General features: G+C 40.8%; 1 protein-coding gene across 3 annotated transcripts in view; it reads left to right on the top strand.

Annotated features, from left to right (window-relative positions):
- The window catches only part of FSTL4 (follistatin like 4), a 350,480-nt gene extending 337,389 nt beyond the window's left edge, over positions 1-13,091 (top strand). For all 3 annotated transcript variants that reach the window (XM_081893316.1, XM_081893315.1, XM_081893314.1), the window contains 2 exons: positions 2,703-2,812; positions 12,211-13,091. In XM_081893316.1, the coding sequence (XP_081749442.1) occupies positions 2,703-2,812; positions 12,211-12,913 (813 nt within the window). In that variant the 3' untranslated portion in view covers positions 12,914-13,091. The remainder of the gene's footprint in view (positions 1-2,702; positions 2,813-12,210) is intronic.
- Positions 13,092-13,483: the final 392 nt, after the last annotated feature.

Here is a 13,483-nt window from a genome sequence, read left to right as displayed (position 1 = left end):
ACTTTTTCCCCTCCAAAAATGAAGGGGAAATGTGTGTGCGTCCTATGGGGCAAATGCAGGCTTTCGCTGAAGCCTGGAGAGTGAGAGGAGTCGGTGCGCACCAATGCCTCTAGCTCTCCAGGCTTCAGGAAGCTATCCGCAAGCCTTGCAAGCCCGGCGGGAGGTCCGGGTGCGCGAGGCTTGGGGTGGCAGCCTACAGCCCGAAGCACAGGGAGCCCTCTGGAGGGTTCCCCGTGCTTCAGGCGGGTGTTCGCAAGGCTTGGGGCTGCAGCTGCAGCTGGGGGGGGGGAAATAATTTTTATTTATGCATTTCCCCCCCAAAAAGGAGGTGCGTCCTATGGGCCGGTGTGCCCTATAGGACGAAAAATACGGTAAATTGGTTTAAGAAGAGTAAATGTGTCTTATGGTAGAAATGGAGCAAGCTTCATGAACTTGAATGCATTGCTATTTTGCTATGCTTATTCCTTGCCTCATGGGGACTTCTGGTATGAACACTTTTCTCATTCCAGGTCTCTCCTCCATGGTCATAGTAATTTGAATAAGATAAAACAACATATACAAAAATGACAATGGTTTCGGGAACAGAAGATCCTGCCTTAGTATAAAGGATTGAACTAGCTTACCTTCCAGCACTGTTATTTATGCTTCAGTAGGGCTATGATAATTAAATTACATGTTTAATTAGAATTCCAAAGATCATTAGTGCAATGTAGGCCATAAACAGAGAAAACATTTGTAGGGGGAAATTATTTGATAGATGGCAGAGTTATGGTAACTGATGCAACAGACTAGATAAAAGATGGTGGTGTAGGTATTAATGATCCACAATGAACAACCACAATGAAGTGTGGGTCTTTGATGATGCATTCTGCCATAGATTCAGCACCAATTATTTTGGGGGAATGTGAGACTAGGAACTTATATCCAAAACACCCTTGCACCTATTAATGGACATCACGCTAGGCCAAGGGTTTCTCTGCTAAACATCTGCATAGAGTAAAGGTAATGGGACCACTGACCATTAGGTCCAGTCGTGGACGACTCTGGGGCCGTCCAGAGATGCGGTGCTCATCTCACTTTAGTGGCCGAGGGAGCCGGCATACAGCTTCTGGGTCATGTGGCCAGCATGACTAAGCTGCTTTTGGCGAACCAGAGCAGCACACGGAAACACCGTTTCTGCATAAAGTGGTTGCTGCCAATAGGCAACAGACAGAAGATGTGCTGTATTGTACAAATCAGTTGGGCATATAGATGATATAGATAGATAGATAGATAGATAGATAGATAGATAGATAGATAGATATAGATAGATAGATGATAGATAGCTATGTTAGGACTGGTGGCAAACAGCTACCACACCCCAGCATGAAAACAGGCAGACCTTTAAAATGGTCGCTGTACAAATGGGGACTTTAGAGAGTGGTTCAGTTTGTAACTGACAAGTTGCTCGGTCTGAGGACCAGACCAAAGTCAGAAGCTTCATAGGATCAGGTGGAGTCTTATTGGCCACTTTTGTCACTTTTGATCCCTGCAGAAGCATTAGCTTCATTGATGGTGCCAAAGGTCAGCAGATTGCTCATCTGCAAGCTGCCATGATGACACAATGAACAGGTCACTAGAGTCCTGTTGGGAAAGTCCTCAATTGGAAATCCCTAACACCTGACGAGTTATTTCAAACAAATATTAATGAAGAAGCCTCACTATCGCAAAAACACTAGAGGCATGGTGGAAACCTAATGTACCATACTCTACATGATTACATCAGAGCACTTTCATCAAGAAATGACAGGTTTCTCAAAAGAGCCTGACAAAAATATTGCAGCAGATCTTTTAAGGCTCTGGCACTTTCTGTAATGAACTACTTAGCTGTAAATTCTGAAGATGTCCTGTTAACACAGAGAAACAGTCAACACACCTAATGAACTGAACTTAGGCATTCTAAGGTTTGATTTTTATTTTTTTAAGTCTCATCTCCATATTTTGCTGGAGTCACAGGAGAAATAACAAAGTGAGCTTTTCATTATAGCAAAGAGCTTACATTCTTCTGAGAAATAACCTTTTCAAAAAAAAAAAGAAATACTCACTCTACCCCTTTCCATATATTCCCCCACTCCCTGGCACTGTAGATATCTTTTCAAAGAGATAATCAACTGCTGTGACTTTGCTGTCGGTCATTCAAGCCAGTGAATTAGCATGGTGCATTTAAGTGAGATTAATATATGTGAACCTGAAAACAATGTTTATAGCAGGCTGTGCAGAAAAATTATGGAAGCGTTAGAGCTGGGACATTCTTCCCATGCCTGCATGATTGCATTGTCTTCCGCTATAAACGGCTTGAAAGCAGATGGAGAACTGTTCTCTTACCTTGCAAATGTCACATAATACACGCAAATGCCATTTCATCCTTTATTTCCAGGAACCAGGAAACCCAGCATTTTGCCCTATGGAATGCTGCTGGATACATGGGGGTGGGGTCATATGAATATAGGTCAGATAAGCTATGACCCTCCAGATGCTTTGGACTCCAACTCCCACCAGCCCCAGCCAGCATAGCCCAATGGTCTGTGATGATGGGCATTGTAGTTCAACAGCTTCTGGAGGGCCACATGTTACCCACCCCTGATTTAGGTAGTCTAGAGTTTATATTTCAGTGCCTCATCTATTGTTCTATTTCTGCTCAGCATTTTGGTTATTCCTTGTAGGTAATTCCAGAAGCAAGTACAGGAGACAACCAGCATATCATTTGCACCCATTTGAACGGGATGGATGATTATTTTATTCCACATACAAACCTCATTATCAATCACATCAGGTAAGAGTCCTCTGGGCCCCAGTAGTTTGTACTTTTAATCTGATGAAATTATTATCAATCATGATAATTACTTGCTTTGCTTTCATGGCAATCGCTGAAAGCTCCACCACACTAGAAGATATAAACCATGAAGACCTGCTCCAAATGGCTCCATGTTAGCTAAGAGACAAGAAACAACACATGAAATAAGAAAGATGGGAATTACACAAAGAAGCAATGGGGGTGATAATGGCCAGCATGATTATCAGGTGCCAAGCAAAAATGCCCTTTTTATTTCCCCCTGTGCTTTTAACTTTGGATATATTCCCTTCTCCCTGCTGTAACTGTATTTAGCAAAGCCTTTCTGTGATTTTGCTAGATTTTCATTACTTCCTGTAAACCACAAATTTTGAATTGAATAGCAGTATGGAAAACTTTTCAATAAACAAAGTTCTGGGTTATGCAAAATTTCAGCGGCAACTCTTTTCTCTGCCTAGCTGAGAGCCTTTGCAAATGTTCTGCTGACGTAGCTTTGTGACTCTGCAGCTTTTATGCAACCTGTTGGTTGTGCAGTGTCCAGATGCCAGGAATGCCTGTGGTTTGTCGAGCATCATCATGTTAGCCCAGTGCAATTCATTGTTATGTGTTTCAGTCAGAAAAGCATTTCTTTCTTTATTTGATGATTTATTTGAAACATTTAACTGTTATTTAATTAAATAGCACATGTATTTACCTTTGTATTATACCAGTGGTCCTCATACACACAAATGGGTATTAGTAAGTATACCACGCTATAGGGACGCGGGTGGCACTGTGGTCTAAACCACTGAGCCTCTTGGGCTTGCTGATTGGAAGGTCGGCAGTTCGAATCCCTGCGACAGAGTGAGTTCCTGTTGCTCGGTCCCAGCTCCTGCCAACCTAGCAGTTCGAAAGTATGTCAAAGTGCAAGTAGATAAATAGGTACTGCTCCGGCAGGAAGGTAAACGGCGCTTCCATGCGCTGCTCAGGTTTCAGTGTTCCATTGTGCTAGAGATGGCTTAGTCATGCTGGCCACATGACCCAGAAAAACTGTCTGTGGCAAATGCCAGCTCCTTCAGCCTGTAAAGCAAGATGAGCGCCACAACCCCAGAGTCATTCGCAACTGGACTTAGCTGTCAGGGGTCCTTTCCCTTTCCCTTTAAGTATACCATGCTACTGGTTTGCTTTACTATATTTGCTGTGCAATCCTGTATATGTCTACTCAGAAGTAAGTTCCATTCAGTTCAATAGGACTGTTCCCAAGTTAAATGTGTACAGAATCTAATGTTTTTGAAAGGTTTTGTTTAAAGTCTTCAAGTGGCTTAATTCAAAAAAAAGCTGCAGGTGTCACCTTATTACTCTGCAATCACCTATCCATTTCATTCTCTCTGCCAGTATTTCATCCACCCCACACAGCATCTTTCTGATGGATGTAAGTATAGCAACTGAATGAAACACTAAATCCCAGGAGTGTTCATGTGTGATCATACACTATGCAGGCTTACTCTTCAGGAGTAAATTGCCATGGCTGGACACTTCAGTGATGCTTTCAGCTAAAAAAAATAAGGTAGGGGGATATAAGCCTATTATATGGAGACAGCTGTGTTTTATAGGTGAAAACACAGGTCTGAAGTATGATTTTCACACAATGGGATGCTGGCAATTCGGTTGTGTAACAATTTTTCCAAAGCATGACCTCAAGAAACATTATGTGCTAGTCTTTTAGGCAGATAAGCCACATGTGTGTGGAACACAGGTGAAATGGAGCAGATATTCTATTGTTTTCCCTTTGAGAATTACTCAAGGGCAAACATGGCTTAATATTTTCTTCCTCTCCTTTCCAACCTTACTCTCTTTTTAACTACTTTCCTATAAGGCATGATAGGGTGCAAGAGAATTCTATAACCTATGCAAAAAAAACCAAAAAAAAACACCTGCTACATCATATCAAGTACAATAGTACCTCATTGTGAGTCCGCCCCAATTAGCATCCATTTCGTGGAATGTCTACAGCAAACCCAGAAGTACCAGAACGGGTTACTTCCAGGTTTGCTGCTTGTGCTTGTGCAGAAGCGCTAAATTGCGATTCACGCATGCGTAGAAGTGCAAAACTGCGCATGCGCAGAGCGGCGCTTTGTCGAGCGTCCCTTTCATCGAGCATCCGGGGCTCCGGAACGGATCCTGGACTCAAAACAAGGTACCACTTTATGTCTATAGGACATTAACATTTTGTTTTGTTTTTTATATATAATTTTTTATTTAGTTTTTTTCATACAAATGCATATTTAATAAACAAAATAAGTTTCATAACATCCTTTCATTCTATTGTGGACTCCCTCACGTCTCCCGCTTCCACTTTCATCATTACAAACAAATTTTCCAAGCAAATTATCATCTTGTTTATGATCTTAAATCCAATATTTATGTTATACCCAAATATCAAATTGTAATTTAATGGTAGACAGTTATTTCTACTCTGACTTCCTTGTTAAGATTCAACCAGATTACAATACTTTTGTAAATAAATCTTGAATTTCTTCCAGTCTTCTTCAACCCTCTCCTCTCCCAGGTCACGGATTCTGCCCGTCATCTCCGCTAATTGCATATAGTCCATCAGCTGCATCTGCCATTATTCCAGTGTGGGTAGATCTTGGGTTTTCCAGTTCTTAGCAATAAGTATCCTTGCCGCCGTTGTAGCATACATAAAAAATGTTCTGTCCTTTAACACGTTCTGGCCGACCATGCCCAGAAGGAAGGCCTCTGGTTTCTTGGTGAAGGTATACTTAAACACCTTTTTAAACTCATTATATATCATTTCCCAGAAGGCCTTCACTCTAGGACAGGTCCACCAGAGGTGAAAGAATGTTCCTTCATTTTCCTTACATTTCCAACATTTATGATCAGACGAATGGTATATTTTAGCCAATTTCACTGGGGTCATGTACCATCTATATATCATTTTCATTACATTTTCCTTCAGAGCATTACATGCTGTGAAGTTCAGCCCAGTGGTCCATAACCTTTCCCAGTCCTCAAACATAATGTTGTGCCCAATATCCTGGGCCCACTTTATCATAGCCGATTTAACCATTTCGTCTTGTGTGTTCCATTTCAGCAGCAAGTTATACATTTTTGAAAGTACCTTGGTCTTAGGTTCTAACAATTCTGTTTCTAATTTCGATTTCTCCACCTGGAATCCTAACTTTTTATCATTCTTAAACACTTCTTTAATCTGAGCATAGTGTAACCAGTCTCGCACTTTATCTTTCATTTTCTCTAAACTCTGCAGTTTCCAATTGTCTCCATCTCTTTCTAGTATTTCCCAATATTTTGGCCAATTGGCCTCCATGTTAGGTCTTTTTCGGGCCTTAGCCTCCAAGGGTGACAGCCACCTCGGTGTTTTGTTCTCTAATAAGTCTTTGTATCTTGTCCAGACATTAAATATTGCTTTTCTGACAATATGGTTCTTAAAGACCTTGTTAATCTTAACCTTATCATACCATAAGTATGCATGCCATCCAAATGCATTGTTAAAACCTTCCAAATCCAGCACGTCCGTGTCCTCAAGAAGTAGCCAATCTTTTAGCCAGCAGAAAGCTGCGGCTTCATAGTACAACTTTAAGTCTGGCAGGGCAAAGCCCCCTCTTTCTTTTGCGTCCGTTAGTATCTTAAACTTAATTCTGGGCTTTTTGCCCTGCCAGACAAATTTAGAGATATCTTTCTGCCACTTCCGGAAGCACTCCGTTTTATCTACAATCTGCAATGTCTGAAACAAAAACAACATTTTTGGCAATACATTCATCTTGATAGCAGCTATTCGACCTAACAATGAAAGTTTTAATTTTGACCAGCTATCCAAGTCTCTCTTAATTTCAGACCAACATTTTTCATAGTTATCTTTAAACAGACTCAGGTTTTTTTGCTGTTATGTTTACCCCTAGGTATTTGACTTTCTTAACCACAGTTAACTCTGTCTCTCTCTGAAACTGTTCCGACTCAATATCTGTCAAGTTTTTTCCCAACACCTTAGTTTTTTGCTTATTTAGTTTAAATCCCGCCACCCGACCAAAGTCTTGAATTAGTTGTAGTACTCTTTTCGTACTAGATTCTGGCTCCTGTAATGTCAAAACTAAATCATCTGCAAACGCTTTAAGTTTATATTGTTTCGCTCCGACCTGTATCCCTTCCACCAACCTGTCCCCTCTAATCATGTTCAAGAGCACTTCCAGGACCGAAATAAATAATAACGGGGAGATCGGACAGCCTTGTCGTGTTCCTTTTTCAATTTTAAACTCTTCTGTAACCACATTGTTAACTATCAATTTAGCCTTTTGTTCTGAATATATTGCATCAATCCCATTCTCAAATCCCCGGCCCACTCCCATTTCTTTTAAATTCCCCTTCATAAACTTCCAGGATATATTGTCAAAGGCCTTCTCCGCATCTATGAAAATTAAAAACAGCTTTAGTATTTATGTCTGTTTGTAGAAGCTCCAATATATCTATAATGTTCCTTGTATTAGCAGACATATGTCTACCTGGGAGAAAGCCTGCCTGGTCTTTATGAATTACTTTGTTTAAAACCCTCTTGAATCTACTTGCCAAAACGTCTGCAAATATTTTGTAATCCACATTTAAAAGGGAGATGGGACGGTAGTTCTTAAGCTGTGTCTTTTCAGTTTCCGATTTTGGTATCAATGTGATGAAAGCTTCCTTCCACGATTCTGGCGCCTTCTTCCCCTCTAGAATTTCATTGCTGACCTCCATCAGTGGTTGTATCAAATAGTCTTTCAGTATCTTATAGTACTTGGAGGTCAGCCCGTCTGGTCCTGGTGATTTGCCCTGTTTCATGTTCTGGATGGCCTGCTCAATCTCTTGTCGTGTTATTTTGCCATTCAAGATTGATCTGTTTTCTTCTGACAACTTTGCCAATCCATTTGTCTCTAAGAATTGTTTAATCTCAGTTTCATCTTGTGGCCCTTGAGTGTATAATTTTTTGAAATATCTCTGGAAACACTTTCTAATCTCTCCGGGGTTCTGGATACATCTTCCTTCAATCTCTAAATTTGTCACTGTATTTAACTTTTGTCTCCTCTTCAACTGCCAAGCTAGCAGTTTTCCACATTTATTAGCCGACTCAAAAGTTTTTTGTTTCATTAGTTTAATTTTCCATTCTATTTCCTGATTTATCAGTTTGGAATATTGTGCTTGGTAAAGTTTGATTTCTCTCAGAATCGGCTGGGACTTCGGGTTAGATCTTAGCTTCTTCTCTAACTCCTTAATTTTTTCCAAAATTTTATCTTTCCTTTCATTTTTTTCATTTTCTTTACCGTGTTCTGTTGTATCAGGAACCCCCTCATCACAGCCTTACTTGCGTCCCAGATAGTTCTTTTTTCCACTGTGGTGTTCATATTGATCTCAAAATAATCCTTTAAAGCTTTTTGGGCCTTCTTAGTAATCTCCTGATCTCTAAACAGGCCATCATTCATCTTCCATCTGAAGGAACCGGTTGGAATCAATGTCATGTCCATTCTCAGTGCATTATGGTCGGAGCATGTCTTTGGGCAGATTTCCACCTTTCTGATCTTAGGTGCCAGACCTCTAGTTATCCATATTTGGTCGATTCTTGTCCAAGTCAGTTGGGCTTCAGAGAAAAATGTTCCTTCCCTTCCCAAGGGGTTTCTCACTCTCCAAATGTCAATCCAGTCCATATTGTCTGTCATTTCAAAAAAGGTCTTTGGTAGTCTCCCATCTTTGGAAATATTTTGATTCTGTGACTTATCCATGTTAGTTGATACAACTCCATTCATATCTCCCATCATAATGATGTTGTTGTAGTCCAGATAATCCAGCATAGTCTCATGCAACTTCTTGTAAAATTCCGATTTTCCTTCATTTGGGGCATAAATTCCTAATATCAGAATTTTTTCTCCTTGATATTGTATTTCTATCGCCAAAATTCTTCCATGCTCGTCTTTAAACAGAAATTTAGGTGAAAGGCTCTCTTTTGCATAAATTACCACGCCTCTCTTCTTTACTGTGTCCGAAGATATAAATTCCTGACCAAGTCTTTTATTTATTAACACTTTTCTGTGGAGCCTAGTCACATGTGTTTCCTGTAAACAAATAATGTCCAAATGTTCCTTTTTTAAGATGTGAAAAAAAAATTTCCTTTTTCCTGGAATGTTGCAGCCATTTATGTTCCAGCTCAAAAGTTGCAGAGACATCCTGAATAAATCTGGTTATTCTTGCTGTGGGGGTACCTTATTCTCAGATTTTTGAGGATCCGGGGGTGCAGGGTCCCCCGGAGGTTCAGGCCCTGGGGGTAATCCAAGTCCTTTGTGAAGATCTTCTCCGTGTGCCGCCAAAAACTTGTCTCTGTCCACCGGCGTTCTAATTTTGGTCTTCCTCCCTCTGAAGGTAAACGATAAACCTTGGGGGAACTCCCACCTGAAGATGATTGAGTTGCTCCTTAGCAATTTTGCTAATTCCGAGTAGTCTGATCTAAGATCCAACAGCTGTTTAGGAATATCCTTATAAATTTCAATTCTTTTGTCCAAAATATCCAGTGACTTTCCGTAGTGCAGGCCTAAAATCTTGTCCCTTTCCTCCTTTGATCTCAATATTATCAAACAGTCTCTGGGCTTCTCCTTCTTTATAAGTCTTCCAAGCCTAAAAGCAGATAGTATTTTAAAGTCTTTTTCTTCTAAGTTCCAAAACTTGGAGAATTCTTTGGTAAGGAACTCAGTTAAGTTACCTTCTTCCACTTCTGGTATTGAGCGTATCCTTAAGTTGGCCTCCCTGTTCCGAAGTTCTGTCATAGAAAAGTAGATCTGGTGTTCTCCTACTTGTTTGCTGAGTGGTCTTACTTCTTTTTCGAGCTGTCCCAGTCTTTGGCTAGTGTCCTCAGCCAATTTCCGGTTTTCACCTACAGCCTCCTTCAGTTCTCCAATAGATTGAACATTCTGTGCAACTTGTCCAGTTAGTCTATTTAAACTTTCTGTATTTTGGTCAATTTTAGCTGATTGCTGGTCAACCTTTCTGTCCAGAGCCTCCAATTTTTCAAAAATTTTCTCCAAGATAGTGCCACTTGCTCCTGAGGCCATATCTTCCAGTTGTAATTCCTCAGTTTCTCCCTCCCCTGATTGTAGCAGGGAAGCCGCTTCTGCCTCAGGAGGCAAAGTAGTAGGCAAAGCAGGCACAGATGATCTACGCTGTGAGACTGTCGGTAAAGTTAAAGTTGTTTGTCTGGTTCTTCCCCTTTTTCTTGTTCCACTCATTCCAAAGTTATCTAAAAACCAAGGTCAAACTGAATTGTTCCCATGAGAAAATAACAGCCCAGATGGTAACACTCAGACAGGAGGCCGGGAAAGAGAAAGTAAAACAAAGTCACTGCTGTGAGTCCAAAATCCTCTAGGTGGAGCTTAGAATGTCTTTGGGGAGGAAGTCCAATCCAATTAAAGTTAGTAAATCTAATTTGATATCCAAAGATCTTCTCAAAGATAGATTTTAGCAGAGTTGATACTTAAAGCCAAACAATGTTTCCAAAAGTGCTTAGACAGCAAGTGTTTCAAAGTAACAAGTTCAAACTCAGTATGTTCCAAAGTTCAGATTCAAAGTATCCAAAATCTGCAGACTGACTGCTCAGTTACTCAGGCAGCTCCAGTACCTGGGTTTCTTACTTTTATTTGTAATCCAATAGATCAGCAGAAGAAAGGTATCCTTGTCTCAATATAAATCCAAAAATCAGCCACTTAGAGTCCTTAAATCAGCCAGGAAAAACAGTTTAAATAGATGCCAGATCAGTCAATGCAAAACGTTACTCTTTGTCTCCACTCCTCCTGCTCTTTACTTTCAAGTTCAGTGTCAGCGGAAGACGGACTTCCTGTTTATCGTCACTCCGCTTTCAGCCAAATTCACAATTTTAGAAGCTTTAAAAGTGTATTGTCCAAATTACTCACGGGTTGTTGCTTTCCAGAGTTAGCAATTTCAAGAAGAAAGGTCAGCGCTCACCGGCAACAGCAACGCGGCTTCGCTCCGTTGATCGCGAAACGACCCACAGCGCCGCTACCCCCTCCGCGGTCCGGAGCCCCTTACGGGGTCCCTTCGTCGTTTTAGGGGCTGCTTTTGGCGCCCGCCGTGTCTCAGGACCACAGGCTTCTGCTGCCTGTGGTTTTTCTGGATGGGTCCCCGCTTCGCCGCAGCGGGCGACCCGTTTCGACGGAGCTACCCTCTCCCGGTCAGGAGCTGGCAGCCATTACCGTTCGCGCCGCCTCCGGAAGTCCTCAGGACATTAACATTTTGTTTCCATGACTTTCTCATCTCCTTCATGGCTTGAAATATCAATATTCTATGCTATATATTCATGAGGACTTAGGTTGGTGTTAATGTAATATATTTAGATTGTAGCCCCCTCGTCAGGGGCAGGCCAGCAATAAAACAGCCAGTGTCAGTGAAGTTAACTATTTATTCAAAGAAACCAAAACAGCACAGGCCTAGTGATCACAACTCTTACCAGTAAGTCTTGCCCCAATGAAGCAGTTGAAGGTCCCTGTCTTCCCACTGCTCTCCAAGCCTCCTCTCCCACTTTCTTCTACAGCAGCCTAAAACTCTTTCATCTTGTCTCTTTTTGCTCCACCCTGTTCATTTCATTCTGCTCCATCATATGATTCTTCTTCAACCAGGATCAGCTTTTGGGAGAAGCAGGTATCTGCAGGGGAGAGAAATCCAGAAAACCCCAATGTGTCAGAATTGGATCTTCTTTCCTGGATCCAACCCTCTCTTTCTAGGGTACAGCACCTGTTAGCATGGGATTTTAGTTTTAATATGTCTCCTTGTCTTTAATATTGTCTACCTATGTGCTATAGTATAGTACTTAACATGAGTCATATGATAAGCTGGGAAACCCCTGGTTAAAATCTCAGCTTAGCCATGAACTTGCTTTGTGACCTTAAGCAACAAAATGTGTCTCTGTCTAAGGGACTTACTCAATATTTAATTTTATTTGGCCTAAGTGCACAAAGCATTCCACAGATACTGAAACAACCTACCCAAACAGTAAGTGTTACAGCTAGCCTCAGAAATTTTGGTGAGCTCTGAAAACCTTTTCATTTCCAGAACATTAATTTCATAAGGTCACTTCTAATACTCTACTCCTTTATTTATTAGGTGTGTCCTTTTTCCATTTTGTTCTGTTATTGTCTATTAAATAATAAACATTTCAAATAAATACATACATATTGATGACAGCGTAATAGTGGCTTACCTCCTAGGGTTGCGTAAGACTTAACAAGACAACATTTCTGCTCTTGGGCCAAGTGACACAAAGAATTGTTATTCTCATAACATCTTGTGGCATCTGTATGGTTATATATTGTTTGTCTTTTATTTCCCCATTTCAGATTTGGTTTCATCTTTAACAAGTCTAAGTCTGTCGTTCACAAAATTGATCTGGAAACTGTGGCTCACATCAAGACGATCAGCTTCAAGAACTACAGCTGTTTGCCCCTAGCCATGGCCTATACACATCTGGGTGGCTACTTCTTCGTCCAGTGCAAAACAAACATGTCAGTACCAATAACTCCACAGCTTATAATTGACAGTGTTACAGATTCTGTTATTGGCCCCAACAGCGACATATCAGGTACTCCCTACATCTCCCCTGATGGACGCTATTTGGTCAGCGCAGATGAACAGAGCGGGAGGATCAGAGTCCAGGCAATAACAATCCAAGGGGAAATCAAGTTGATTTATGACTTACAAACCACCATGCACATATCCGATCTGACATTTCAGTCCTCTTTCACCGAAGGCAATCAGTATTATATATACGCTACTTCACATTTGCAAACAGATGTGCTTTTTGTAGAGTTGTCAACAGGGAAAATGGACGTATTGAAGAATTTAAAGGACCCTATCAAATCCAAAGACTGGCCCTGGAGTAACTACAACAGAATTATCCAAGACAGTGGATTATTTGGACAATACCTTATAACACCAGCAAAGGAGTCACTATTTATAATTAATGGGAGACAAAACACATTACGCTGCGAGGTATCGGGTATCAAGAGAGGCAACACAGTGGTTTGGGTTGGAGACGTATGAAAAGTCAAAAGGAACAGAACTGCCATAAAACAATGGACTGATTGGACCTTTAACTGCAAAAAATATATATATGCAGTAGCATTGTATATTTTTACACTGAGGGAAAAACTGTATAAGCTTCATGGTGCAACACTGGCCTACTTGCAAGGTTTATAATATAAGGTATGCTCTGCTAATAGGAATTGGTTACGCTGGGAATTTGTGTGGAAGTCGGACGTGACAGCTTGAGTTATGGAACATATACTAGGAAAAGGAATGATTTCTCAAAACTGAGATTGTATAAGCCACATTCCTTGGTGATTCTGTACAACAACACTTTTGCGTTGAAAGGCTGATGACTTCTTAAGTTCCATCAGTATTCATTCTATTGGTCCAACATAACATTGCCTGTAGTGTGTGCCGTGTGGCATGAAGTCAGGCCTGTAGCTTAGACATTTTCACATGGATGGGCACACTGGAGAACTTTAGGCGTTTATGTACTTTGTTGAAAATGCAATCTCAGTCAAAAAGTCCTTTTTTTAGCTTTTTTTAAAAAATGAAAATGTTATTTATATAATTGTTCAGTATGAC

This window comes from Podarcis melisellensis (assembly GCF_964234715.1).
Source record: "Podarcis melisellensis genome assembly, chromosome: 2".
NCBI lineage: Eukaryota > Metazoa > Chordata > Lepidosauria > Squamata > Lacertidae > Podarcis > Podarcis melisellensis.
This window is presented reverse-complemented; position numbering and strand designations above follow the sequence as displayed.